The sequence below is a fragment of the Narcine bancroftii genome, chromosome 12, assembly GCF_036971445.1.
Source record: "Narcine bancroftii isolate sNarBan1 chromosome 12, sNarBan1.hap1, whole genome shotgun sequence".
Classification (NCBI taxonomy): domain Eukaryota; kingdom Metazoa; phylum Chordata; class Chondrichthyes; order Torpediniformes; family Narcinidae; genus Narcine; species Narcine bancroftii.
This window is the reverse complement of record NC_091480.1, coordinates 15,311,618-15,337,101: the sequence shown is the minus strand read 5'-3', so window position 1 is coordinate 15,337,101 and position 25,484 is coordinate 15,311,618. Positions and strand designations below refer to the sequence as shown.

The 25,484-nt window shown below is 42.9% G+C and overlaps 1 protein-coding gene across 1 annotated transcript in view; it reads left to right on the top strand.

Moving 5' to 3' along the window:
• Positions 1–25,484, top strand: part of LOC138747140 (syntaxin-binding protein 4) — a 77,274-nt gene that overhangs the window by 8,628 nt on the left and 43,162 nt on the right. The window contains exons 2-8 of the mRNA XM_069906109.1: positions 6,585–6,658; positions 11,630–11,725; positions 12,080–12,149; positions 13,562–13,636; positions 20,367–20,452; positions 23,359–23,473; positions 25,322–25,463. Coding sequence (XP_069762210.1) covers positions 6,585–6,658; positions 11,630–11,725; positions 12,080–12,149; positions 13,562–13,636; positions 20,367–20,452; positions 23,359–23,473; positions 25,322–25,463 — 658 coding nt within the window. The remainder of the gene's footprint in view (positions 1–6,584; positions 6,659–11,629; positions 11,726–12,079; positions 12,150–13,561; positions 13,637–20,366; positions 20,453–23,358; positions 23,474–25,321; positions 25,464–25,484) is intronic.

Below are 25,484 nucleotides of genomic sequence, written 5' to 3'. Positions count from 1 at the left end.
TTTAATCTGCAGATTATATACCTTTGGTAAAATTTGGAAATGCTATGTTATGTACTTGTCAGTGTATGGGTTGGTGTAAATCAGCACATGCTAAGAAAAAGACAGCATATATTCACTGATACCACAAACCAGCAAATAAGGTATGATGAAATTTCCTCTCTGACCGCATTTGGGAATAATAATAAAAGATGCAAGTTTTCTGAATTTAATTAAACGTTATTTAACCAGCGTGAATGGGGAGCGATTTGGAACTCAGTTGAAATTAGGAAAACACAAAAGTACCAGAGAAGCTCAGCAGGTAACACAGCATCTATTGGAAGTAAAGGGTAATCAAATGTTCCGGTCTGAGCCCCTCGTCAAGGTATAAGCAAAAAGCAGGAAGGCACCTGAATAAAAAGAAAGTGGGGAGGAAGGGGCAGGAGGAGGGGCACAGGCTAACAGGTAAGAGGGAATAGGTGGGGTGGTAGATGATAAAAAGCTGAGAAGTGATAGGGGGAGGGACTAGCTCTCTGGAGGAAAGGAGGCAGAGAGATAGGGAGAGGTAGAAACTTGGGGAAGGAAGGGGTTTAATGGAAACTGATGATAATGTCGTCTGGTTGGACAGACAGAATATCTCATATAGTTCCTCCAGTTTGTTTGGCAGTACATGAGGCCATGGAGGGAGGCCAGTGTGAAAGGTGTGTGGGATTGAAATGGTTGGCCACTGGGAAGTTTTTCAGACATCAAAGATTTTGTAAGTGTGATGCATTGTTTGATGAACTCAATTAAAGTGGGTTATTACAAAAAGCATTAATCTGTCAAATTAATCTGTCCTGCCGTCCGGACTTCAATAACTGAAAATCATTTAAACATCGACAATTCACTCAGTTTGATCAAGATTCTTTTGCTAACATGTACACAAAATTTGTTTCCTCTCTTTGCCCTGTAAAGGCTACTAGTCTGGCACCACTAACAAGAAGAAAAAGAGAGGAAAAGAAATTCCGTTTGGAGGCATCAAATGTCCTTGGTTCCCATCACCTCTTTTGATGGTCCTGCCTCCTGTACTTCCGAACCTCCGTAGCTCCCTGTCTGGTCCAGCAGTGACCATGAGCTCGAAAGATTCAAATCACCCACCTCGGTACCAGGTTCTGAATGAGGGTTTGTTGGGAAGCTGTCAGTGTTGGAGGGCATCTGAGAGCCCTGCTCACCATGTGCACCCTCATGAGTCCTCGTCTCAATACCTGGTTCCACACAAGCCAGTCTCCAGCAGCTGACAGCATGGTGTGAGATCTTAGGTTCCCCAGTTCCACACTGGCCCACTGATGTGGTTTCCCAGATTTCTCCTTCTCAGTGTGGGATTGATATAAAGTATGCAATGACTTAGTAAATATTTTGAACGTTAAAACATATCATTAGTATTCTTGCACCTAGAAAAAAGTTACAGATTATGTTTTAATGGACTCTAAAGCCTTACAATCAGCTGCTGTGAGCAGTAACATGACATGCTGATTAAAATGATGAGATATGTTGCTGGAACTGTGAAAGTAATCAGATGTCTAAAATTGTGAAGTTTGGGTGATGCCAATGGCGGAGTTTGAGAGTGCAATTCTACACTTGCCTGTTCCTATTTGGATGAATTATGTTGCAAAATCCAGGATGACTTTGGAGAAACACTGGGCTCTTTTGATTAAAGAGTTTGTTTGACACAGGAAATGTCGACATTATATCTTTGTCTTCTATAGATGCTGAAAAGACCAACTGAGTTCCTCCAGCATTTCGTTTTTTTCACAATGGTATTTAACAGTCTGATGGTGATTTCAAGAAGACAGCAAGAAGGCCAACACAATGACATGTACACTCACACTTGTCATGGCTATCCCTCGTGGTCAAGGATGACGGCCTTCGTTCCATTGATCCACAGAGCGAGGATCCCTGTGCATGTATTTGTTTAAGATGCACGTGATGTTGCACTCCAAGAAGCACTTCACAAATCAACCAATTAATTCCAATGGCATGGAAACCACGACGATTGGAGCTGATGGATTTGTTGCCACCTTCACAGCTGCTGAGTTCAGAGTAACTTCGTCCACCTGCTCCATCGCTGAGGACTTGGTTGGATTGTTCTTCGTCAGGGACCTCATCCTCGACCTTACCACCATGGGTGGCCCTACAAAGAGCATAGCTCCAGGCAGCATCAATCTCAGGATCACAGGACCACACAAGCTTCTCCACCACACCATGGTGACAATCCACAGAGAAGACACGAATACTAGTCATTGATTGTCTATAAAACCAGCATGCTATTATCAGTGTGATCCAGTGCACCCTCATGGCTGCATTCCTGAGATGATTTAGAACAGGGTGTTTTAAAAAGCATTTCATAATCTGTTACTGTGTTAATGGTGCTATGCAAATACAACATGTTGCTTTTAACCTTTTGGGATTGTTTCTGTGATAAGTGGCTCTGCCACAGTTGAGCCTGGTTGTGTCCTTTGACACAATCCTTCTGTTGCCGACATCTTTGGGCCTAGAAATTCCTCGATACTTGGATAGGACGAGCATGTGGAGCATTGGAGGGCTAAGGAATGTTTTTAATGAGGGCCTCCAAAATGGTAAAGTTCCTTGAATGAGGCCTTGCTTGTTTAACCCAGCCAGAGGCCTTTCCTCCCCTCAATATTCAGTGAATGCAATCAGAACTTGGCAATGATTCAGGATTCTTTGAAAGGTTGGGGGTCGGGTTTCAAGAAGTAGGTACATGAGTGTTTCAATTTAGAACATAAGACGTAGAACATGACAGCACAGTACAGGCCCTTTGGCCCTCAATGTCGTGCTGACCTATATATATATATATATATTCCTACCAAAATAAAATGAAACAAAACCCTTCATACCTTATAACCCTCTATTTTTCTTTCATCCACGTGCCTGTCTAATAATCTCTTGAACACCCCTAAAGTTACAGCCTCCACCACCATCCCTGTCAAGGCATTTCAGGCACCCACAACTCTCTGTGTTTAAAAAAAAAACTTAACCCTGATGTCTTCCCTAAATTTTCCTCCCTTCACTTTGTATAAATGTCCTCTGGTGTTTGCTACTCCCACCCTGCAAAAAAGGGTGCTGGCTCTCTGCCTTATCTATGCCTCTCATAATCTTGTAAACCTCTGTTAAACCACCTCTCGTCCTTCTGTGCTCCAAAGAGAAAAGCCCCAGCTCTGCTAACCTTGCTTCATAAGACTTATTTTCCAATCCAGGCAACATCCTGGTAAATCTCCTCTGCACCCTCTCCATGGCTTTCACATCCTTCCTAATGTGAGGTGACCAGAACTGAACACAATATTTTAAGAGTGATCTCACCAGAGATTTGTAGAGCTACAACAAACAGCGTGAATAAAAATATACTTTATTCATAATATGCACAGAGGTAAGTTTTTAAGTTAAGATGATTAGTTGCATATCTGAAACTGGTTTCTACCACGTCCTTTCAAGGTGGAATCTATTTAGGCAGCTCCCCTTGTTAGGCTGAAGGAATCCTCACATCCAGCTCTCTGCATTCAGTTCACAGATCAAGCATGTACAAATGAAACTTTATGGAAGGGCCATTTGGATAGTCACTATAACTTGGAACATAGAACACTTCCTCGCAGTACAGGCTGTTCGGCCCATGATATTGTGCCGACCAAAATAAAACAAAACCCTTCCAACCTCTTAAACCTCTAGTTTTCTTTCATCTATGTGCCTGTCTAAGAGTCTCTTAAATGCCCCTAATGTTCCAGTCTCTACCACTGCACCTGGTAAGCCATTCCAGGAACCCACAACTCTCTGTGTAAAAAAAAAAAACCTTACCCCTGATGTCCAACCATATAACAATTACAGTATGGAAACAGGCCATATCGGCCCTTCTAGTCCGCACTGATTTAAGTGAAACTTCACTAGTTTCCTTCTTTCACATATCCAGGAGCCTCAATGCTTCAGCACGTTAGAAAATGGAAGCCTCAGAGGAAAGGTACAAGCATTATGGAGTCACAGATTCATTTCACAACAGCCTATTCATTTAAATTAAATTGCTTCATACTCTCTGTGCTCTCTGGTAGTGACCTGAGTTCAGTCCTTCTCTGAAACTGGAACATTCTCATGTTAGTACAGGATTAATATCAGTTACAGCGATCACAGAGTCAAATAATCTGTCATCATCAAGGACACCTGAGAATTGGGCCATGGTGATTTCATGGAGTGTTTGTGAAACCAACTTCCAACGGGACGTCAGGCCTTGAGATTACAACTTCCATTGACATCCTTAACATGGCAAATAAATCCTTGTGGTGCTTGTCGTTACTTTATTAAACCAAAAATTTGACCAAAAGCAATTGAAACAGTCGTTAGGGCAGTTTATGGTTTTGTGAAAGGTACATTTTAAATACCGTCTTAAGAGTGAAAGAAGGGTGAAAAGATTTCTGAGCTTAGGCCTTTAGCAGCTGATGACAAGGGCACTAAATTGTTCAGGATGAGCATGAAATCAGACTCTATTTTAAATTTAGACATACACCGGTAACAGGCCCTTTCAGCCCACAAAACCATGCCACCCAATTACACCCAATTAACCTACAACCCTGTATGTTTTTGAAGGATAGGAGGAAACTGGAGCACCTAAAGGAAACTCACGTGGACAAGGAGAATGTACAAATTCCTTACAGATAATGCTGGATTCAAACCGTGGTCGCTGGCACTGTAACAGCGGTCCGCTAACTGCTATGCTAACTGTGCCACCCTGTGTGTGTGTGTGTGTGTGTGTGTGTGTGTGTGTGTGTGTGTGTGTGTGTGTGTGTGTGTGTGTGTGTGTGTGTGTGTGTGTGTGCGAATAGCTCAGAGGGTTGAAATGGAGAGGAAGTGGCTTGAGATTTTATGGGTGAATAAAGTATATTTATGAAGGATTTCCTCCTGTGATATGGATGAACAAAACATTATGCCCCATTATGACTTCATCATGGTGACATGGTGCACACCTGCTAGAACAGATACCTCACAGCTTCAGCATCCCACGTTCAAGTTCAAATTTATTATCACCCGATTGCACATGTACAACCTGACAACACAGCACTCTCTGGTCCTCGGCGCAAAACACGTAGACATGCAACCAGACATAACACAGCAAAGCAATACATATTCAGGACAAATATACATAAATACAAATAAAGAAATAAATAGTCTTTAGTAAATAGTAGAGTCTCAGATCGTTAGTGTGAACAGTTCCTTTAGTCATTCAGCAGTCTCTCTGCCCGTGGGAAGAAGCTGATTCTCACCCTGGTGGTGCCGGCTCTGAAACTCCTGTATATCTTTGCCGATGGGAATAGCTTCCTTGACGAGGAGCTCAGGACCAAAATATTGGTGAATAAAGAACTCTGCTGAGTTTTTCTAGCTTTTTTTGTGAATTAAACCACATTCAATCCTAATCTTGGAGGTTGTTTGTGTGGAGTTTGTGCATTCTCCTGCTCCTCTGGTTTTCTCTCACACCCCAAAGGTGTGAGGGTTGGTAGGTTACCTGTGAATTGCCCCTATTGTGTAGAATCTGGGAGGGGAGGAGTTGATGGGAAATGTGGGGGTGATTAAAAAGCAATCTGTGTACATGACAGGGCCTTTGAAGGATATAAAGGAAGCAGGAGAGAACTTAAAAAAGGGTTATAAAAGTAATTAAATGATGTTAGTGAGTCGAATTAAAGAGAATCCCAAGACATTTTATCCACATATTAAAAATAACAATGTCACAAGGGAAAGGGTAGGTCCACTCAAGGACAAAGGAGGGGATTTATGCCTGGAGCCAGAGGAAGTCAGCAAAGTACAAAACGGGTACTTTGCATTGGTATTCACCAAGGAGAAGAACATGGAAGATAGAAAAATAAAGGCGGGCTAGGCTAATATTCTAGGGCATGTTGATATTGAGAAGGAGGTGTTGGGTCTCTTAAAGAACATTTACAGGGCCTGATGGGATCCATCTCAGGGTTTTGACAAAGGCAAGAGAGGAAATTGCTGGGACCTTGATAGAAAATTTTCCCCTCCTTAAATATCGGCAAGGTCTCAGAGTTGTTGCTGTGTTTGAAAAGAACAGTAGAGGCAAGCCAGCCCAATAAACCTCACATCAGTTATCAGAAAATTCTTGGAGAACATTCTTAGAAATAGGATCTTCTCGCATCTTGAAAGCATAGGTTTAATAGGGATAGCCAGCCTGGGTTTGTGGGGACAGGTTACATATTTGATGGGATTTATTTGAAGAGGAGACAAAGATGATTGAGTAAGGCAGTGTCTGTTGTATAAGCCTGATAGTCTGATCCAGAAGACTAAGGCGGATGGGATCTGTGGAAACTTGCTAGATGGAACCTGTCATTAATGAATCACTGTTTACATTGCACCCCTTCCCTGAAGCACATCCTGAGGGCTAAGTGAGGTACTGAGGTGTAGTCCAGGAAGTACTTCTGAAAGAACTTAAACCATTGAATCCAAAGAGTCAATTTCACAATATGGATACAATTCAATGACTTCTGTGAATTCATCCTGCTCCATCTCAAAATAACATGAGCTCTGAGTGTGGTCTCTGTGTGATTCTTCTGTTCCAGGACAGTACTGGGCCCCTATGGAGTAGATCGGAGAGTGCATTGCCTAGACTTTACAGACTGCGAAAATGGACTGGGTAAGTGACCTAATGATCTGTACAATTGGGGAAAAGAAGGTGTTTATTTTAATTGCATGTATTAATTCTTCTTATTAATAGAGGATCCCTCTTGCTCCTGGATGTTGCCATGTTGAATTCTTATGTCCACATTATGATTTGTTTATACATTTTTCCTCTATGGTTCAAAGGAGGAAATCTTCCATTAATGTACTTAGGTAAAAATGCAAGTTACTTCTCTGCAACGCTCTGAGATTTCCAAACCCAATCAGCCTCCTCGATTATCCTGAACTTAAATGTTCCATCAGTAGTGTCCAACTGCTAAATCTTTCCATCTCTCTTTACCCCTTAAAACATATTTTCACTGATTAAACTTTTGATCATATGATCTAATACATTTTATTAGTTACTTGAAGACATTTTCTTCTGGTGAATCATAATCCCTTTTCACACTGGGCTAACCAGTAGATTGGCCATTCAGTGAACCGGTTAAGGAAATTTTTTTTGCCATTCACAGTGGACCACTATAAACCAGTCCTTTCACACTCATCACAAGGCATCCCTGGCGATAGGGGATTCTATCCTCCACCGATGACGTCTGAGTGACACATCTAGCCATGGTGGACCTGCCCTAAATCCTGATTAGTGTATTATGATCTTGTATTTAAACAAAATTAATCATGCCTAATTATAATATTATGCACAGCACAGTATGAGCCCTTCAGTCCCTGTTGTCATGTTGACCTATATAAACCTTCATTATTTTATAAAAGACCGTGGGAAATTATAGCGGCACAATTTATAAACACCATGGAAAGTCCTAGCGGCAATAGTGCTCAATTTGTAAAGACCGTGGGAAAGAGTGATAGCGGACCTGCCCTCCCAGAATTCCATGCATCAGGGAAAGGGCTGTATGCACGAAACACTCATGGTGCACTCATGAAGGGGTTTCTCTGCCACATGGAATTCTAGGATGGCAGATCCGCCAACTCTCTCTCCCGTTGTGACTTTCCCACGGTCCTTTAATCATTTATAAAGGTTTATAAAAGTTGGCAAAGTTTACACCTTTTTAATCTTGTTTCCTTCACGTTCCTGCACTCACACAAAAACATAATCAACATGTCACTACTTTATCCCAGGATACCCTACGTCGCCTTCACACTGAGCTAATTGGCACACAGGCGTCCTCTGATGCCGGGGTTGATACAACTTACCTAGATAGTTTCATCCCTGGTAACTGATGACAGCTGCGTGCCGATTAAAAGAGCTTTCGCACTGGATCCTTAACCAGTAATCTGGCCATCAATTACTGGGACAGGGTGCCAGTGTGAAAGGGGCTAAAGATTCATTAAGTGCCTTGGAAGATTATTGCCATATTAAGGTGTAAGTGGAAGCTGTTGTTTACGCAAGGTTTGACTTCCTGCTGGGGGTTGGTTTCACAAGCACTGTTTGAATTCCTGAAACCATCACCAGGTGACTGTGATGACGACACCGCATTTGACCATGTGGGAATTGTGACTGATGCTGATCCTATCCTAATTCAAGACTCAGACACCCAATAGAAGCCTCTGGATAATATCATAAACATCACTGCAACCCAGAAGAAGGGAGACCAATAGATGTTCATTGAAGCCATCTTGGCCACACCATATAATCAGCTGCTAACCCTCCACTATCTGACTCTTCAACAACAAACTCAGTCAGGGTCTCATTTAAGGACTCTTACTTTTGCAATTTATTGATTTTTTTTCTCTCTGAAATCTGAATCTAATTATAATCTCCAAGTCACATTCTCATTTAACTGTCATCTACTGCATACAGTGCTCCCCTTGAGGACCCCTCTACATCGGAGAGACTGGGCACAGTTTGGGAGATCACTTAGTTGAACACCTCGGCTCTGTCCACCGCAATAGCCACCCATTTAATTTCCCTACCCCATTGCTTTGCTGACATGTCTGCACTGGCAGACTGAGACCACTAGCAAATTGGAGGAACAACATGTTATCTTCCATCTGTACACCCTTCAACCAGATGGCATTAACATTGACTTCTCTGGTTTCCATTAAACTCTCCCCACATCTTCTTCCTCTGTCTCCTTTCCTCTAACTCTGTCTCCCTCTCTCTCCTTTCAAGAACCAAAATCAATTCCCACTGTTCCTCTTATCATATCCAATTAACACCCTTTGTCTGTTGGTCTGGACTCTGCCCCCTCCCATTCTTCCCCTTTCTTTGCCCAGCCTTTAATTCAGATACTGTGTTTCTTCACTCATATTTTGAGGAAGAGCTCAGAACTGAAACATATATCATATCAGATATATACAGTGATATATTTTTATCTCCTAAGGGCACTGCAAGACTGGCTGAGTTACTCCAGCATTTCTGTGTTTTGCGATCTCATCTGCACCCTCTTCAGTGCAATCATGTCCTTCCTGTAGTGTATTTTTAATTCAAGTTCCAGTTTATTATTGACATACAATTGTAAAGTACAACTGGATAAAAAGGCGTTCTTCAATCCACAGTGCAAACACATATACAGACTTTATATATTTGCAAGTGACTTATATGCAGTACATTTATAAAAATAAATAAATGTTGTTAAATGATAGTAGATTCTTGGAAGGATTATATGAGCAGCGTGAGCAGTTCATCAGTCGTTCAGCGTTCTCACTGCTGTGGGAAGAAGCTGTTTCTCAGCCTGGTGGTTCTGGCTCTGATACTCCTGTAACTCTTTCCCAATGGGAGTAACTGTAAAATGCTGTGTGAAGTGTGGTAAGAATTCCTAATGATTTTGCAAGCCCTCTTCGGACAACGATCCTCTAAATCACGTCGATCGGGGTGAGGGAGACCCCGGTGATCTTCTCCACCCCTCTTATAATCCTGTAGATTGACCTCCAATCCAATGCTCTACAACAATCGTACCACGGTGATGCAGCCAGCCAGGATGTTCTCAATAGAGCTCCTATAGAAAGCTGACAGGATGTGGACATTGCAGGCTAACCTAGTATTTAATTGCCCATCTCTATTGTCCTTGAGGACAGGATGGTGACCTCCTTTCTTAAACCACTGCAGTCCTTGACATGTAGGTATATCCAGAATGTTAAGGAGAAAGTTCCAGGATTTTGACCTAGAGACACTGAAGGCAAGTTAGGATGGTGAAGGGTTTGGAATGCAACTTTCAGGAAGAAACCAGAAGTGCCCACATACTCCAGATGTGACCAAACCAATTGTTTATAAGGTTGTAAGGACAAGGGGAATCCTGTCCTTGGTGTGCATGGGAGTGATGAGTGGTTGGGGGGGGGTGGGTGCAGGGCAGATGCATAGCTAGAGGATATTCCGGTTGAGGACTGAGTTGAAGGTGGTAGAGAGGTTATCATGTTTTTAGGAGTATGTTTCTGATGATCTGGCATGGAAGACTTTGTGCTGGGTGCAGTGCGACGGAGATAGAGGAATTAACAGAAAGAAATTGAATCCTTACAGGGGACAGGGAGTGAAGAGGTGTACTCTGATCGCTCAGTGGTTAGAGGCTCCGATCGCTCAGTGGTTAAAGCACTGGTCTTGTAAACCAGGGGTTGTGAGTTTGTTCCTCGTTGGGGCCTCATTTCTGTGAGGGGCGCTGGACAAAGTCCCGACTCTCTGTCTTCCTTGCAGTAGACAAAGTTAAAGAATTTCATGTATGTTACATTTTAAGTGTGGTATTATATGACAATAATGGAACCTTTACCTTTACTCGAGATAGCTGTGGGAGTTGGGGGGTTTGTAGAAGATACCTCTCGAGAGTTTGTCTCCTGAGATGGAGACAGAGAGATCGAGAAAAGGGAGAGTGTTGATAGAGATGGACCATGAATTTGAGGTCAGAGTGGAAGTTGGCAGCAAAGTGGATAAAGTCGACGAACTCATCATAGGTGCATGAGGCAGCACCAAAGTTGTCAGTGATATAACAGAGGAAGAGCTGAGGAGCCTTGCTTGTGTAGGCTTGCAGCATTGATTGTTTCACATAATCAACAAAAAGGCAGGCATAGCTGGGGCCCAGTCAGGTAACTATGCTACCCCTTTGACTTGGAGAAAGTGGAATGAGTCAAAGCAGAAGTTATTGGGAGTGAGAACAAAGTTCTGCCATATGGAGGAGGGTGCTGGTGGAGGGGGATTGATTGCGTCTATTGTCGAGAAAGAAACAAAGGGCTTTGAGGCCTTTGGAATAAAATTTTTTTGTGTTTCACAGTTGCCTTGATTGGAAGAATTCAGAGTGAAGGAGTAGGCTGGGTTTATTCTCCCTGGAGTGGAGGAGACTGAGAGGTGACCTGATAGATACTCAGAATGATGAGGGGAACAGAGAGGTTCAATAGGAAGAATCAACTTGCCCATGAGAGTGCCTCAAAGAAGAGGGTATAGGTTGAAGGCAAGAAGTTCAAGGTTGAGAGGAGATGTGAGGAGGGGATACTTTACATGCAGAGCATGATAGGAATCTGGAACATACTTCCAGAGGAGGTGGTGGAAGTAGGAACTCCCACAACATTGAAGAAGAATCCAGAAAAGCACTTGAATTGCCAGGGCACAGAAATGTAATCAAATGGGGTGAACACACAATGGTCAACATGGACAAGATGGGCTGAAGGTCTTGCTCCTATGATGTATGTCTCTGAGAACTCATTAAAGAAAGATTGTAACCTCATTCTCAAAGAGAATTTGCAGATGCAACAAAAAGACAACAAAGTCATCTCAAGAATAAGTGAACAAAGGAAAGCTGGTGGTGGGTGAGGGAGGACTCAACGAATCAGACGTCATCAATGTATAGAAATGGTCAGTCAGTGTATCAAGACTCCAGTTTCTCTTTATTCTCTCAACATTCCAGCATCTACAGTTTTTTGTTTCTTTTGTGTTTATTTCAAGAATCAGTTGGAAGCTATTTTTAGATATTAAATAATCTGCACCCAATATGTGCATTGTTGAAATCACACCACTGAAGGTTTGAAGATGATTAAAACGTCTTTGCAGGAATTAAAGTTATCGGAGGAGTGAAGGAACTGACCAGGGAGGAGTATGGCCTGTATGTGAAGAGGATTCTGCCTGGTGGCCTTGCTTCAGTTGATGGTGAGTGATGCCTGTCTCCTTGCCTGGTTCCTTCTGCCTGTCAACTCCTCCTCACCTGGATCCACCTATCACTTACCAGCTCCTGCCTCCTCCCCATCACCTCTTTATTTTGTCTATCTCCCCGTTACACACCCGATCCCGATTCAGGGTCTCGACCCGAGGCGTGGCCATCCAAAGGCCTCCACATAAGCTGTACGTCCTAGAGTTCATTATTAGTTCCAGATTCCAGCAGCTGTCTCTCTTGTGTCCTTTCAATAAAGATATTGTTATTTTTAAAAATGCATTGTAAATTTTGAAATAATAAACCAAGGTTTCTAAATATTCTGCATTATTCTTTTATTCCTTAATTTATAGGTCGTCTGCAACCAGGAGACCAGATTCTTGAGGTTAATGGTGATAGTCTGGTTGGAGTGACAAATGAAAGGTACAGTAAGCACATTTATGAAAAGAACTGTCTTGTTATCAGCCCTGTTTTGCATACAGATTTTAATTATTAAATGCTCTGAGCTTTTAGATATGAAATGTATATACGATTGTGTGTGTGTTCTGAAACCTTTAAGTGAGATATTTTTGTTAAGGCCACACTGTTCCACAAGGAGAACACCCATACTGGTCCACAGATGCATAGTCTGACTCCTTTTGTTTCCTCAGCCTGACAGCATGAAGATTCATTAAATGGGACCATATATCTGATATTAGAAGAATGTGAGGTGATTTCATTGAAATGCATTACATTCTGAGTGGGCTTGACTAGGTGGGTGTGATTAGGACATGTCCCCTGGTAAAGAACTTGACAGCCACTCTTTGGCCACCATGTTCATCCCATTTTCCAACCTTTAATACCATGGTATTTTGAATTGAATTGTTTATTATTGACATGAGTACTGGGATGCAGTGATAAACTTTGTTTACATGCGATTCCAGTAAATCAAACCATACATACAACAAGGTAGTACAAGGTTGTGCAGAATACAAAAGTGCAGAGAAAGTGCAGATAGAGAAGTGCAAGGACTACAATGAGTGAGGTTTGTGAGAAGTGTTCATCTAAATAACTCTTGGATGACATGAGAGTACCTGCCTCTACCAATCCCTGAGGAGCTAAGGGTTCTCAACCAGTAGGCCACAGCATGTTTCTTTAAAAATATTAAATAAAATAATTTAAATTAGATAAAGATGTTTCTTATAGTGCTGTCTTTAACTTGAAAACATTGCTCAGTCATGGCCACTGGTGAGCCATGGCATGTGAGGCCGGAAGCCAGGTGGGCTTTAGACCGAAAAAGGTTGAGATCCACATAGGAAGTGCCTCCCCTCAATTCGGATCCTTAATTTCCAGACTATCCTTATTCTTTTCCAATAACAACTTTAATACTACAGAAATGATCCTCTATCTTCCAGCCTCATTCCAAACAGTAGATCCCACACTGTCCCTTCTCTGTATTACTGACCTATTGGATCAAAAAGCTCTCCAGAATTCACTTTAAAAATTCCAGACCCTTTAAGCCTTTCAATCAGAATCTCGAGATAAAGAATCATTCAATGAGGAAAAAATTATTTTTGGGGGTTGTAAATGCATATACTTTTCTACTCCAAAGATTTGAGTCATTAAGTATATTCAATGGACAGATTTTTTGGGCTAATGGAAAATTGAGGGTTGGGGGGGGGGAAGAGAAAAGAAAATTCAAATAGACTTAATAATTAAATCAGCTACAATCTTATCAGCCTAAAGCGCCTCCTAATCATATCGGAAGTTTGGAACTAGGAGCTCAGGCTCCTTATAGCCAGAAAGCTCTATCAACATATGATATTCCTAGATTTATTAATCTTTCTCATTTCTAGTGCAGTGGAAATCCTTCGAGCTGCCTCTTCATCCAATAACATGAGGCTGATGATTGCAAGGGATGAACAGGGCAGGTAAGACAACTTGAACCACTTGAATGTTGTCTTATTTGTTACCTCCAGAGCTATCCACCCTTCTCCTGGTCATCACTCACATTCTGACAACACAATTCTGCACCAGTTTTGATGTAGCTATTGGACTGCTGTAGGATTCCAACCCAGAGTTGGTCACAAACCAATTTCAGGGCCACTGTGCAAATACTAAAGGTCTTTACATTTTCCTTTAATTCAAACCATGATCAATATTCGCTCTATGATAAAACCCATGAGGTGAAATTATCCTGCTGTTAGTTTCACCAAAAAGTGATGTACATCTAGCTGAAGAAAGCATCAGCAGAAGGAATCTCGTGTCCAGTGTGCTTCCTGGGATTTGTGATCACTGAAGATATTAGAGCTCAAGGGGTTAAATATTCAGCAGATTGGGGCTTGCAATAGAAGCGAATTGCCTGGGAGAAACAAAATGGGTATTTGACCCAGTACACATGGATGCTGGGTCAAACTGTTTATTGGAAGATGAAGACAATCATCATTTGGGCAGGTAGCCAGGTGCAAGGATTACTGAGCAAGGACTGAAATATAAGCTTCATGCCTCTCTCATTTATCAAATTCCATCTTCAAATAAAATCCTTCATAATGGGCATATACCAAGACAACTGTCCGTGCAGATTAAGCTAAGCAGTTAAAAGGAATCTGCTACAATAGAACAAGGCTTACATTTATAAACAACATCGGTATGAGTCAGTGTGATATTCAAAACAGAAAATGTAATATCACAAAATTTCCTTAAGTCTACCGTAAGGCAAACAGATTCACCATCAGCTGAAATTTCCCGGCACACATGACAGTCAACAAAAGAGAGTTCCCCCCCCTCCCCACTCCAGAGTCAGCAAGTGTCCATGCATTCATCTCCAGTGCTCACGCAGCCTCTGCAGCCAGAGTCCAGTCATAACCATCAGGAACCCGAGCACTAGGTCAGAACCTCTATTGTGATTAGAAAGCCCTCAGCACCCTTTTGCATGTTGGTTTCTACACTTGGTACCCCTTCAAGCCAATCTCCAGCAGTTATCAGCCTACTGCGAGCTCCCTTGACCACAGTTGCCCGCAGCCGACGTGGGCTTCAAGGGAAGAGGACACCACAGAGTTTTTTCCAGTGCTAGATTTACCATGGTGCAGCTGAACTAGGGCCCCATAAAAAGCCCCCCCCCACAACAAAAAAACATTTTTATATATACAGGTTATATTAATATAGTTGTGGGCCTGGAAGAAAACTGAATTTTTAATCTATTATTACACATTCAGCACTTATTGAGTCTTAATCTCTTGTCAATTAGAGAATGGAAGGATCAAGGGGGAACCATTATTGGGTTGTGTTTAGGGCATCAGTTGGCCTTATTCCGGCCCTGCTGCCCACCCTATGTCATGTTTTATAAACCTCCATCAGGTCTCTCCTCAGTCTCTAACGTTCCAGAGAAAACAGCCCCTGCCTGCGCAGTCGCTCCTCTTTAAAAATGGCTGCATCCTGTAAGCCACTTTATCCTCTTCAAAGCATGCATATCCTTCCTGTGATGGGGTGACTGGAATTGCACACAGTATTCCAAGTGGGGTTGGAATATTTGGAAACAGAAACAAGGAATGTATGTTGCTTTCAACATAGGCCGAGTGAAAAGTGTGTGAATTGGAAGTGGGAATTAGACGATTAAGTGGGAGGGTGGGGATGGGCTGGTTGCTGTACGGTGACCATGACCTGGTGAGAATATCAACCTGGGGATTGGATGAGGATTAATGGGGATTGCTGCAGTGGATTCTCAGTTTAAAGAGTTTAGGAAGATTCATCATCCTCAGTATTAACCCTGGCCCAAATTGGTAAGAAGCCTCCACCACACCCCAAGTATCCTTTAATGGAGGTGCAGAACATTTCATGACCAGGTTCCCAGCATGTGATTGCCAGTCGGACTGTTCTGTCTACACCCTCCACCACCCCCAACCTGCCTTCCACAGCCCCTAACCATCCATTCTGCCATACTCAGTCTCTCTCACTCCCCACTTGTCACGGTGGCAGTGATGGTCATGCCTTTCACCAGCCACCAAACTCTGACCTTTCCTACCCACACCCAGCATGCCCCAACATTCCTAAGTGATGGAGACAGACTCCAAAGGTCACTTCACTGAGACATTCACTTTCCACCACAACAGTTGCTGTGCTGCTAAGATTTCAGATTGTCAGAGTACATACATGGTATCACATACAACCCTGAGATTCTTTTTCCTGCGGGCGCGGCAGAATTACTGGCAGTGCAATAATCTAACTCAACCTACACATGTAAATGAATAAATAACTGTAAGTAAAATGACTGTGCAACTCCAAGAGAAAAAAATCAATAAAGTGCCAAAGTACGAGTCCTTAAACGAGTCCCTGATTGAGTTTATTGTTGAGGAATCCGATGGTGGAGGGGGAGCAGCTACTCCTGAACCAGTTGGTGCGAGTCTTGTGGGACCTGTACCTCTTTCATGATGGTAGCAGTGAGAACAGACCCTGTGCTGGATGGTGTAGGTCCTCGATGATTCCTGCTGCTCTCTGACGTCAGTGTTCCCTGTGGATGTTCTCTGTGGTGGGGAGGGTTTTGCCTATGATGTCCTCGGCTGTATCCACTAACTTTTACAGAACTGCCTGACAGATTTTAGGTAGTAAATGGAGAAGAACAATTACAGGTAGCTTCTGATGTCAAATTTGGCAAGCTCTTCACTTCCTCTCAATCTCCCTAGACAATGGTTTGCATTCATCCAAATGTCCTTGTCTTAGATTGAAGGCAGGTTCTCATTGTGTTAACTGGCTGCTATCCATATCATGAACTCCTGGAAGGCATCCCACCCCAACAATCCCCAACAATGTTCTCAAATATTTACCTGTCAGTCATACTGCCCTATTTTCACTCATTGCCCTCTCCACCATTCTCCACTATGCAACATGCTTTGCATTGTTTGCAGTCCAAAGTTAACATAAAGTTTGATCATTTATTTGGCAGTGGTTTTTATTTCAGTATAATATATTCTTATCAGGGACTCTGTTCTTGCTGCCCTTGGTTCTCTCCAGAGAACAGATAGAGATTTTTGACTGTATTGAAGACTCACACCTCACATTTGTCACTTTGGAGCTTTCATTAATTTCCTTGTTCTTGAACTCAGGGCTAAGGCAGCACCGTGACCCCAGGTAGTGTGACTAACGAAAGTCACTGGCGCTGTAACAACATTGTGCTAACCGCTATGCTAACTGTGCCGCACTCCATTTACTGCATTAATGTTCATCTCCCATCCACCATGTCACCATCCTGTCTATATCCTCCGCTCTTTCACTACACGTCCAAGTTTGTACAGCCAAATCCATGTCATAAATATATTAAGTAAAGCTGTGGTCCCAGTACCAATCCATGTGCAACACCTTGTCCAAAAATGGATGAGTATTGGATAAAAAAAATGTTGTTAGGCCACATAAAATCCATGCTCCAGAAATAGCCACATCTGTAACTAAGTCACAAAGTGAGAACAAATTCATCCTGCCTAATTGCTACCCAGTTTTGTTTATTGTCCTCTCAGTCCACTCTCCCGTGGTTGAAGTAAAAACACAATGATGGAGAAACTCAGCAGGTCAATCAGTGTCCTTTATAGAGTAAAGATAGATACATAACTGACGTTTCGGGCTTGAGCCCTTCATCCAGATATGGAAAAATGTTGGCAAGTATTTGAACAAAAAGATAAGGGGGAGGGGTGGGGGGAGGAGCACAGACCCAAAGGCAGGAGGTAATAGGTGGAGAAGGGAGGGAGGGCACAGCAGCAAACAGGGAGAGTAGGGCTGGAAGGGTGAATAGAGAGGGAAGGGGGGTGGAGAGCTGAGGGAAAGGAGAGAGCAGGTTATCAGAAACCGGCGTTAATGCCAGCTGGCTGGAGAGTGCATCAATGACAGTGGGAGAATGTGGCAATTACTCACCAACTGCCCATTTTGGTCATTGATCCAAAAATGGACCAATGAGCTGAATTCCAGAGGTGAGAGTGGCAGCACGTGGAATTGAATGGCATGAAGGAGCCCCAGTGTATCAGTGATCAAGGGGAAAGCACTCAAGTTGTAGTTGTCGGAGGTCGATCATCCTGGACTTGGCACATCACTGTTGGAGTACCTCGGGGCAGAGAAATAGACCAAAGTATCCCCAGCTGCTTCATGGATGACCTCTCTAATATGGAGTCATTTGTAGAATGTTTGCGGTTGATTATATGGTATTCCATTTTACTGAGAAGCACTCAGGCAAGTGCTGACAAGTAGCAAATAATGTTTGTGCTACACAAGGGCAAGACAAAAATTATATTTAACTAAAGAGAAACCAGCCACCGCGAGTTGAAACTCTGTGCCATAGCAATTTAATTATTGGCCAGAAATTCAACTGAACCACCAACGTAAGTACTGTGTGTGGTGAGATGTAATTCCACCACTAGGTCACCAGGGGTCATCCCCGTGACCTTGTCTATCAAGCAGTCCAGAGCTACAGTCTAGCCTTCCAGGTTCGTCTTGCAGAGACAAGACCTCTTAGTGGACATATTACTTTATTAAAGCTGTCTTATACTCACACTGCTGGTGTGGTTATTGTCAGTACATAATTACACCACTAGGCCACCAGGGGTCATCCCCGTGACCGTGTCTATCAAGCAGTCCAGAACTACGTCTAGCCTTCCAGGCTCGTCTTGCAGAGAGACAAGACCTCTTAGTGCACATATTAGTTGATTAAAGCTGTCTTATACTCACACTGCTGGTGTGGTTATTGTCCGTACACTGTGGTTCTAAGATCGTGTCAGACAGTGCGCACCCTACAGTTAGAGACTCACAACCTGATAAGTCAAATTCTTTCAATTATCTACAAGGTACAGTTCAGGAGGGTGATAGAATAATCTTCACTCACCTGAAAGAATGCAGCTCCAGAGTTAACTCAAGAAGTTTGACAGCATGGTTAGCGCATCACTATTACATCGCCAGCGACCCAGGTTCAAATCTGGTGCTGTGGTAAGGAGTTTATACTTTCTCCTCATGTCTGTGTTTTACCTGGGGCGGGCGGGGGTTATAGGTTAATTGGGGTATTTGAATGGCACGGGCTCGTAGGCCAGAAGGGCCTGTAACCGTGTTGCATGTCTAAATTAAATTTAAACACCAGCCAGGACAAAGGATTTGTACCTCATCAACCACCTTTATTCCCTCCACTCCCAGCACACAGTACATCTCTAAAATGCACAACCATTTCTTTACGTCAGCTGCTCTGTCAGCACCTCTTACATTTGTGTCCAAAACATTCAAACACATAAGAAAACAGCACCTCCTGCAGGTTTCCCCGCATGTTCCACTTGGAAATAGATCAAAAGTTGCTTCATTATTGCTGAGTCATAAACCTTCAACTCTCTCCACCACAACAATGTAGGAGAAACCTTATGAAGAATCTCCAGCAATTCAAGGAGGTGCCTTATCGTTCCTTTCTCAATGGCCGTTAGGGGAGCAGCAAGAAATCTTAACCTTGACAGCGATGCCCAGATCCTAAAGAATTTTTATTTTAAAAAGGCAGTCAATTTCTTCCTCGCCAGCTCCCACAATAATGTGTTTGATTGTCACATGATTTGTTTTAGTGAAATAATACGAGACCTCCCTAGCTCATTTTTGAAGTCTTCATGTGGAAGGGAGAGACTCGACTATTTTAACATGAAGGTTCGCACTGAGGGTGTCAGAAAATAAAACAGGCAACTCCAGATGCTGGAAATCTGAGATACAGTAAAAAAAATAGTATCCGACACCTACGAGGGTTGGAAGATGCTGGATAAGTGAATTTGCCGGTTGTTTGAGATTGCACGTTGCGTGATTGGTGAACTGACCCCTAAGGGGGCATGAATTTTAAACTTCTGGATTTTGTACCTATTTTTTTTTTAATTCAGGATAACAGGGATTTTTACTGTAATAACAAAACACACTGAAAACACTCAACAAATCAGACAGCATTTGCTGAAAGAGAAATGTTTCAAATCAAAGGCCCTTTATTGGAATTGTGGAAAGGATAAAATGAGTTGGTTTACAGTTGCAGCAAGCGATGTGCCAGTGGGATGTGCAGAGGCAGGAATGCTAACAGCAGCCCAGAGCTAACACCAATATTCCTGAGGGATACTGTATATACATATATAATAGTCAAATTTTGTGGACCAATTTTTTAAGATAGAATTTGAGAGGTTGACTATTATACATATGTTACTTTTGACCGTGGTAAGTACAGAATTTAAGGGGTTGACTATTTCACACATGTAACTTTTGACCACGGTAAGTACCTGCATTCTTTGAGGTGTTATGAGCTCGGATGGGAGACCAGGCGGCCGGGGACTAAGCAAAAGTCTGCAGTCAGGGCGCCGAAGCTCTGAGGGGCAGGTGCCATGGGCCAAGGTGAGAGATGGCGGTCAGAGTGTCGGGTGGCCAGAGAGTTGGGAACTCAGAGGGGCGGACAGCCAGGGCGTCGGGAGCTCAGATGGGCAGTCAGCCATGGACAAATATGGGGGGGGGGGGGGGGGGTCAACTTTTGCATGAAATATATGAATTCTGCCAGATTTTGTGGCCAAAGATAGAGGGTCGACTTTGACACCTCTTTGTACATCTACCCACTTCATAAAGCTTTTTAGTATTTTAAAACATCTGTAATACACATCTAACATAAGAATTCCATTTCATTTCTAATAGGCGAGAATTTTCAGAATTATTGGAGAACTGTGGATCCAGAGATAGTACAGGATCTGCACGCAATTCACCTTCCACACCAGGAACTGGTAAGTTTATTTTGAGAGAATGTCTCATATTTCTAAAGTCATCCTCTTTATTGCAAGTGAATCACACTTATGAAAGAACAAAATCATTAAATTGATGGAACTCAGCAAGTTAATCAGCATCTGTGGAGGGTTTTCCTCCACAGATGCTAATTGACCTGTTGAGTGCTTCCAGCATTCTGCTTTCATTCTAAATTCCAGCATCCACAGATTATTTTGTCTTCATACTTATTAAATAGCTCTTTTTGTTGATTACAGGCAGTTCTGGGCAGGTTCAAAGTTTAGATTTAGATTTTAAAAAAATATTTAAATTAAATTAAAATTTAGACCTACAGCACACCAACAGGCCCTTCCAGCCCACGAGCCTGTGCCGCCCAAATACATTCAATTAACCGACAAAGTTATGTTTTGAAGGGTGGGAGGAAACCGAAACACCCAGAGCAAACCCACACAGACACGGGGAGAACATACAAGCTCCTTTCAGACAGCGCTGGATTCGAACCCGGTTCGCTGCCGTTGTAATAGCATTATGCTAACTGCAACAGTAACTGGACATATATGACATCACATACAACAACCTTTATATTCTTTTTCCTCTGGGTGAGGCAGAATTTTCACTTATTGATAGTGCAAAAAAAAAATCCTAGATTAACAGAGCCAGTTTCAATAGTACTGAGTGGTTAAAATGTATGTATTTTCTGAAGCTAAGGAACTTGCCTAGCAGGCCAGGTTAGGCTGGAAAAGAACCAGCAGCCTCAAGCAACTGGCAAAAAAATCTCGGTGAAAAATGTAGAAGTTTAAATTTGGTGCAACTCACCATTAGTTCACCAATCCATGCAATATACAATCTCAAGCAACCATAAAATTCTCTTATCCGCATCTACCAATCCCCACAGGTGCCACATACCAGGAGTTTTATTGTATTCACAACTACATCTCCATTTTCTCTCTTCATTAACATGGCCTGATCAACTCTATTATTTGTGGCAAGTTACACTTCTTTGTTTCTATCATTCTAAAACTTCCCCATTAACCCATTTGAGTAGAGGGTGTTGATAACAACTTATTCCCACTGCAACCCTGACCTCAACCTGAAACAGATATCCAGCCCTGCTCCCATCCCATTCACAAAGGGTGTTTAATGCGAGACATTAAATCTGTATCTCTTTCTATGGATACATTTTTAAACGAATCACTTTTATTTGATCTTACCCATGTGGCCTCCACGGTTCAGCTACACCTTATCTGGCACTGCGGGTTGTTGGGTGAGGTTAGCCATGGAAGGAATGATTTCAACAGGAAGAAGTCTCCCAGTCAAAGTGAATTGACTGGAATTAAACTGAATTCTTTATTGTCTCAGGAGACAGGTCCACTAAACTGATAATGTTCGTTCTCATCACAACTCGCCCTCTAACATCCCCTTGGCCTCTGCAGCTGCACAGTTGATTAATCTGAGACCACCAGGTAGGCAGTAGAATCGCAGCATTTCTTTTTTCAATAGCAGCTCATTAACATGTTATCCAGAACTGAAATGCTGGTCTGTGATGTTTGCCAGAAGCCTGATACTAGGAATTCCTCTGAGAGCAGGGTATAAATGAAAGGCATTCAGAAAGTTCCCTCTTTCATTATTAGAGTGGCTGGGAGGGGAGACCAGAACGAGAGGTTACAGCATCAAGATCCAGGGTAGGACAGGGTTGAGCAGGAACTGGTTTTCCCAGAGAGTGGTGAATCTGTGCAATTGTGATGGCTATTGAAGCAGTGGAGGTGACCACAGGAAATATATTTAACATATCTAACAATTACAGCACAGAAACAGTCCATGCAAAACACCTTCTCCCACTTAATCTCAATGACCCACACCCATCCCATAACTTTCCATACCTTTCTCATCCATATACCTATCCAACTTTTCCTTAAATATTAAAATCAAGCCCGCATCTACCACTTTGGCTGGACACTCATTCCACACTCCCACCACCCTCTTAGTGAAGAAATCCCCCCCCCTCAAGTTTCCCCTATACTTTCCCCCTTCAATCTCAATCCACGTCCTCTTGTTTGAAGACAGAACTGGATAGATTTCTACATAGTTAGGGGTATGGGGAAAAGGCAAGAAGGTGGAGATGAGCCTATCATCTGAATAGCCTCGATCCCATTGAACGACAGAGCAGGCTCGTCGGGCCGGATGGCCTCCTCCTGCTCCTATTTCTTATGTTTCACATCATGGCAATTCATCATCTCCAGAGGAGTGGCTCCTAACATCCGCATCTGTCCATCAATGCTCGGATTTACAGAACATTCAATAATACTGGTGTCCTTTAGAACGGTGAAAGGATATTTGAATACATGTACTGCACCAAACAAAGTGAAGCCAGCTAGTTAGATGATCTGTGCGTTGCTTTTGAGATTCTTTTATTGTCATGTAATAAAACAGATGTGATACGACACAAAATTGCATTTAGTCTGCCACAAGACAGATAAAGATTCAAGTTCAGAACAAATTGCCAGGTTCCCCTTACAGAGAAAAGAAAATCCCCCAGATCTTCCCCCTCCCCCAGAGTCACTGAGTGTCCATGGCTTCACCCCTAATGCTCCCTCAGCCTCAGTTTGATTCATCAGCAACTTCAGACCAGATCCAAACCTCCAACGTGATCAAGAAGGCCTTCAGGGCCCGAGGTCCCTTGAGAGGCCCTCCTGCCTTTGACACCCACTCGCATCCCGGTTCCTATATCTTGCGTTCCTTCAGCCAGCCTCGAGCCGGTCTCCAGCAGTCTGCAACTTGGTGTGAGTTCTTTGACCTCGTTCTGGTGTTCAGCGCAACCTTTGGTAACACCGTGTTTATAGAAATATGAGATGAGAATTACATGGATTTTGACTCATTTATTAATTCTTTTACTTTGGATTTGGAACAGGCAGATCTCTATTCAGAACATCATCTGGCACCTCATTAACTTCCTTGAGTCCTCGAATGCTGAGCCCATTGAGTTCCAATGGAAATGATGGAAGTTTACTTCGTTCCAATCCACAGTATGTCAGAAAACTCTGTGCCATTTTTATGTGGAGTTGTTGTTTCCTCGTCTCATCCCCGATCGGTGTAAACCTCTCAATAAAGGTTACCAACTGTCACAGGTGTTGTGAAGTCCACACTTGAGTGAAGTAAAAACACTCAGCAGGTCAAACAGTGTACTTCATGTAGCAAAGATAAAGATACACAACCAACATTCCAGGCTTGCGACCTTCATCAAGGTTTGACCAATATATAGGCAGGTGGCCAAACAGTAGACAGTAAAACTCTAAATTCTGCAGTCACCATGATTGATGTAAAAACACAATGCTGGAGAAACTCAGCAGGTCAAACAGAGTACTTCATGTAGCAAAGATAAAGATACACAACCAATGTTCCAGGCTTGCGACCTTCATCAAGGTTTGACCAATATATAGGCAGGTGGCCAAACAGTAGACAGTAAAACTCTAAATTCTGCAGTCACCATGATTGAAGTAAAAACACAATGCTGGAAAACTCAGCAGGTCAAACAGTGTACATTATGTTTCTTTTTCTTTGGCTTGGCTTCGCGGACGAAGATTTATGGAGGGGGTAAAAGTCCACGTCAGCTGCAGGCTCGTTTGTGGCTGACAAGTCCGATGCGGGACAGGCAGACACGGTTGCAGCGGCTGCAGGGGAAAAATGGTTGGTTGGGGTTGGGTGTTGGGTTTTTCCTCCTTTGCCTTTTGTCAGTGAGGTGGGCTCTGCGGTCTTCTTCAAAGGAGGTTGCTGCCCGCCAAACTGTGAGGCGCCAAGATACACGGTTTGAGGCGATATCAGCCCACTGGCAGTGGTCAATGTGGCAGGCACCAAGAGATTTCTTTAGGCAGTCCTTGTACCTTTTCTTTGGTGCACCTCTGTCACGGTGGCCAGTGGAGAGCTCGCCATATAATGTAGCAATGAGTTAACACATAATTCAGCCTCTGGCACATGGTTCAATTACAGAAATAACTCATCCAAACATCTTGGTGAATCATGTATGTTTTTTCACACAGGAATGATGAAAACTCCAAATATCTGTATCACACTGTGAGTTTAGACGGAATACATTAGCCTGTTGTTTGTGGATCACCCGCAGTTTCAGTTTAGACTGCAGACGATCCGTGAAAATGTCTAGGGGTTGCGGAGGAAAAATTTCGGAAGAGGAATTCCTGTTACGATCTTTTCACGCAGACTGCGTTCTCGAAAATTGGAAATAATTTCCTGGAATGCAGTGGCTGCGTAATGAGGGTACCATCTATTGTCCTTGTACTTTGTGGGAAGCAACTATTTGCCTAAGGACACGGTTGCACTGGTACAGGAACAGACAGGATTCACCAAGATGTTACCTGGGATGAAATGTTTCTCTTATGAGGGAGAGACTGGATAAGGTGGCTTTATTTTCTTTGGAACAGATATGGCTGAGGTCAGATCTTATAGAGGGATACAAAATCATGAGTAGCACTGATAGGGTAGGTAGTTTGGAAACCTAACACCATCGTAGTTATATTTAAAAGTAGCGGGCATAGGTTTAAGGCAAGGGGGTAAGAAGATTAGAGGGGATTTGAGGAGGTAAACAAGAAAGATTACAGATGCTGGGAAACTGGAGCAACACACCAAATGCTGGAGGAACTCAGGCAGCAACCATGGAAGGAAATGGACAGTAATGTTTCAACCCCTGATGGAAAGTTTTGGAGCCAACATGTCATCCTTTCATGGATGCTGTCTGACCCACTGAGTTCCTCCAGCATGTCTGTGCATTGCATTGCAAGTTAAATGTCTATAATGTTTTTGTCTCTAAGGAGTATGGCTTTAATTTTGTTTATCGCAGATTTAGATTGTTTTCTTCGCAGTTGTCATAGAGACGAAGAAATTCAGCTTGTTACCATCACCAAATCTGCAGCCCTCGGACTCACTGTGTCGGGAGGGTCCAACAGACCAGATGGACCCAAGGTGTATGTGGAGGATATTGTCGTTGGGGAAGACTGCCAGAAGGTAATGAGGAAACAGTTGTTA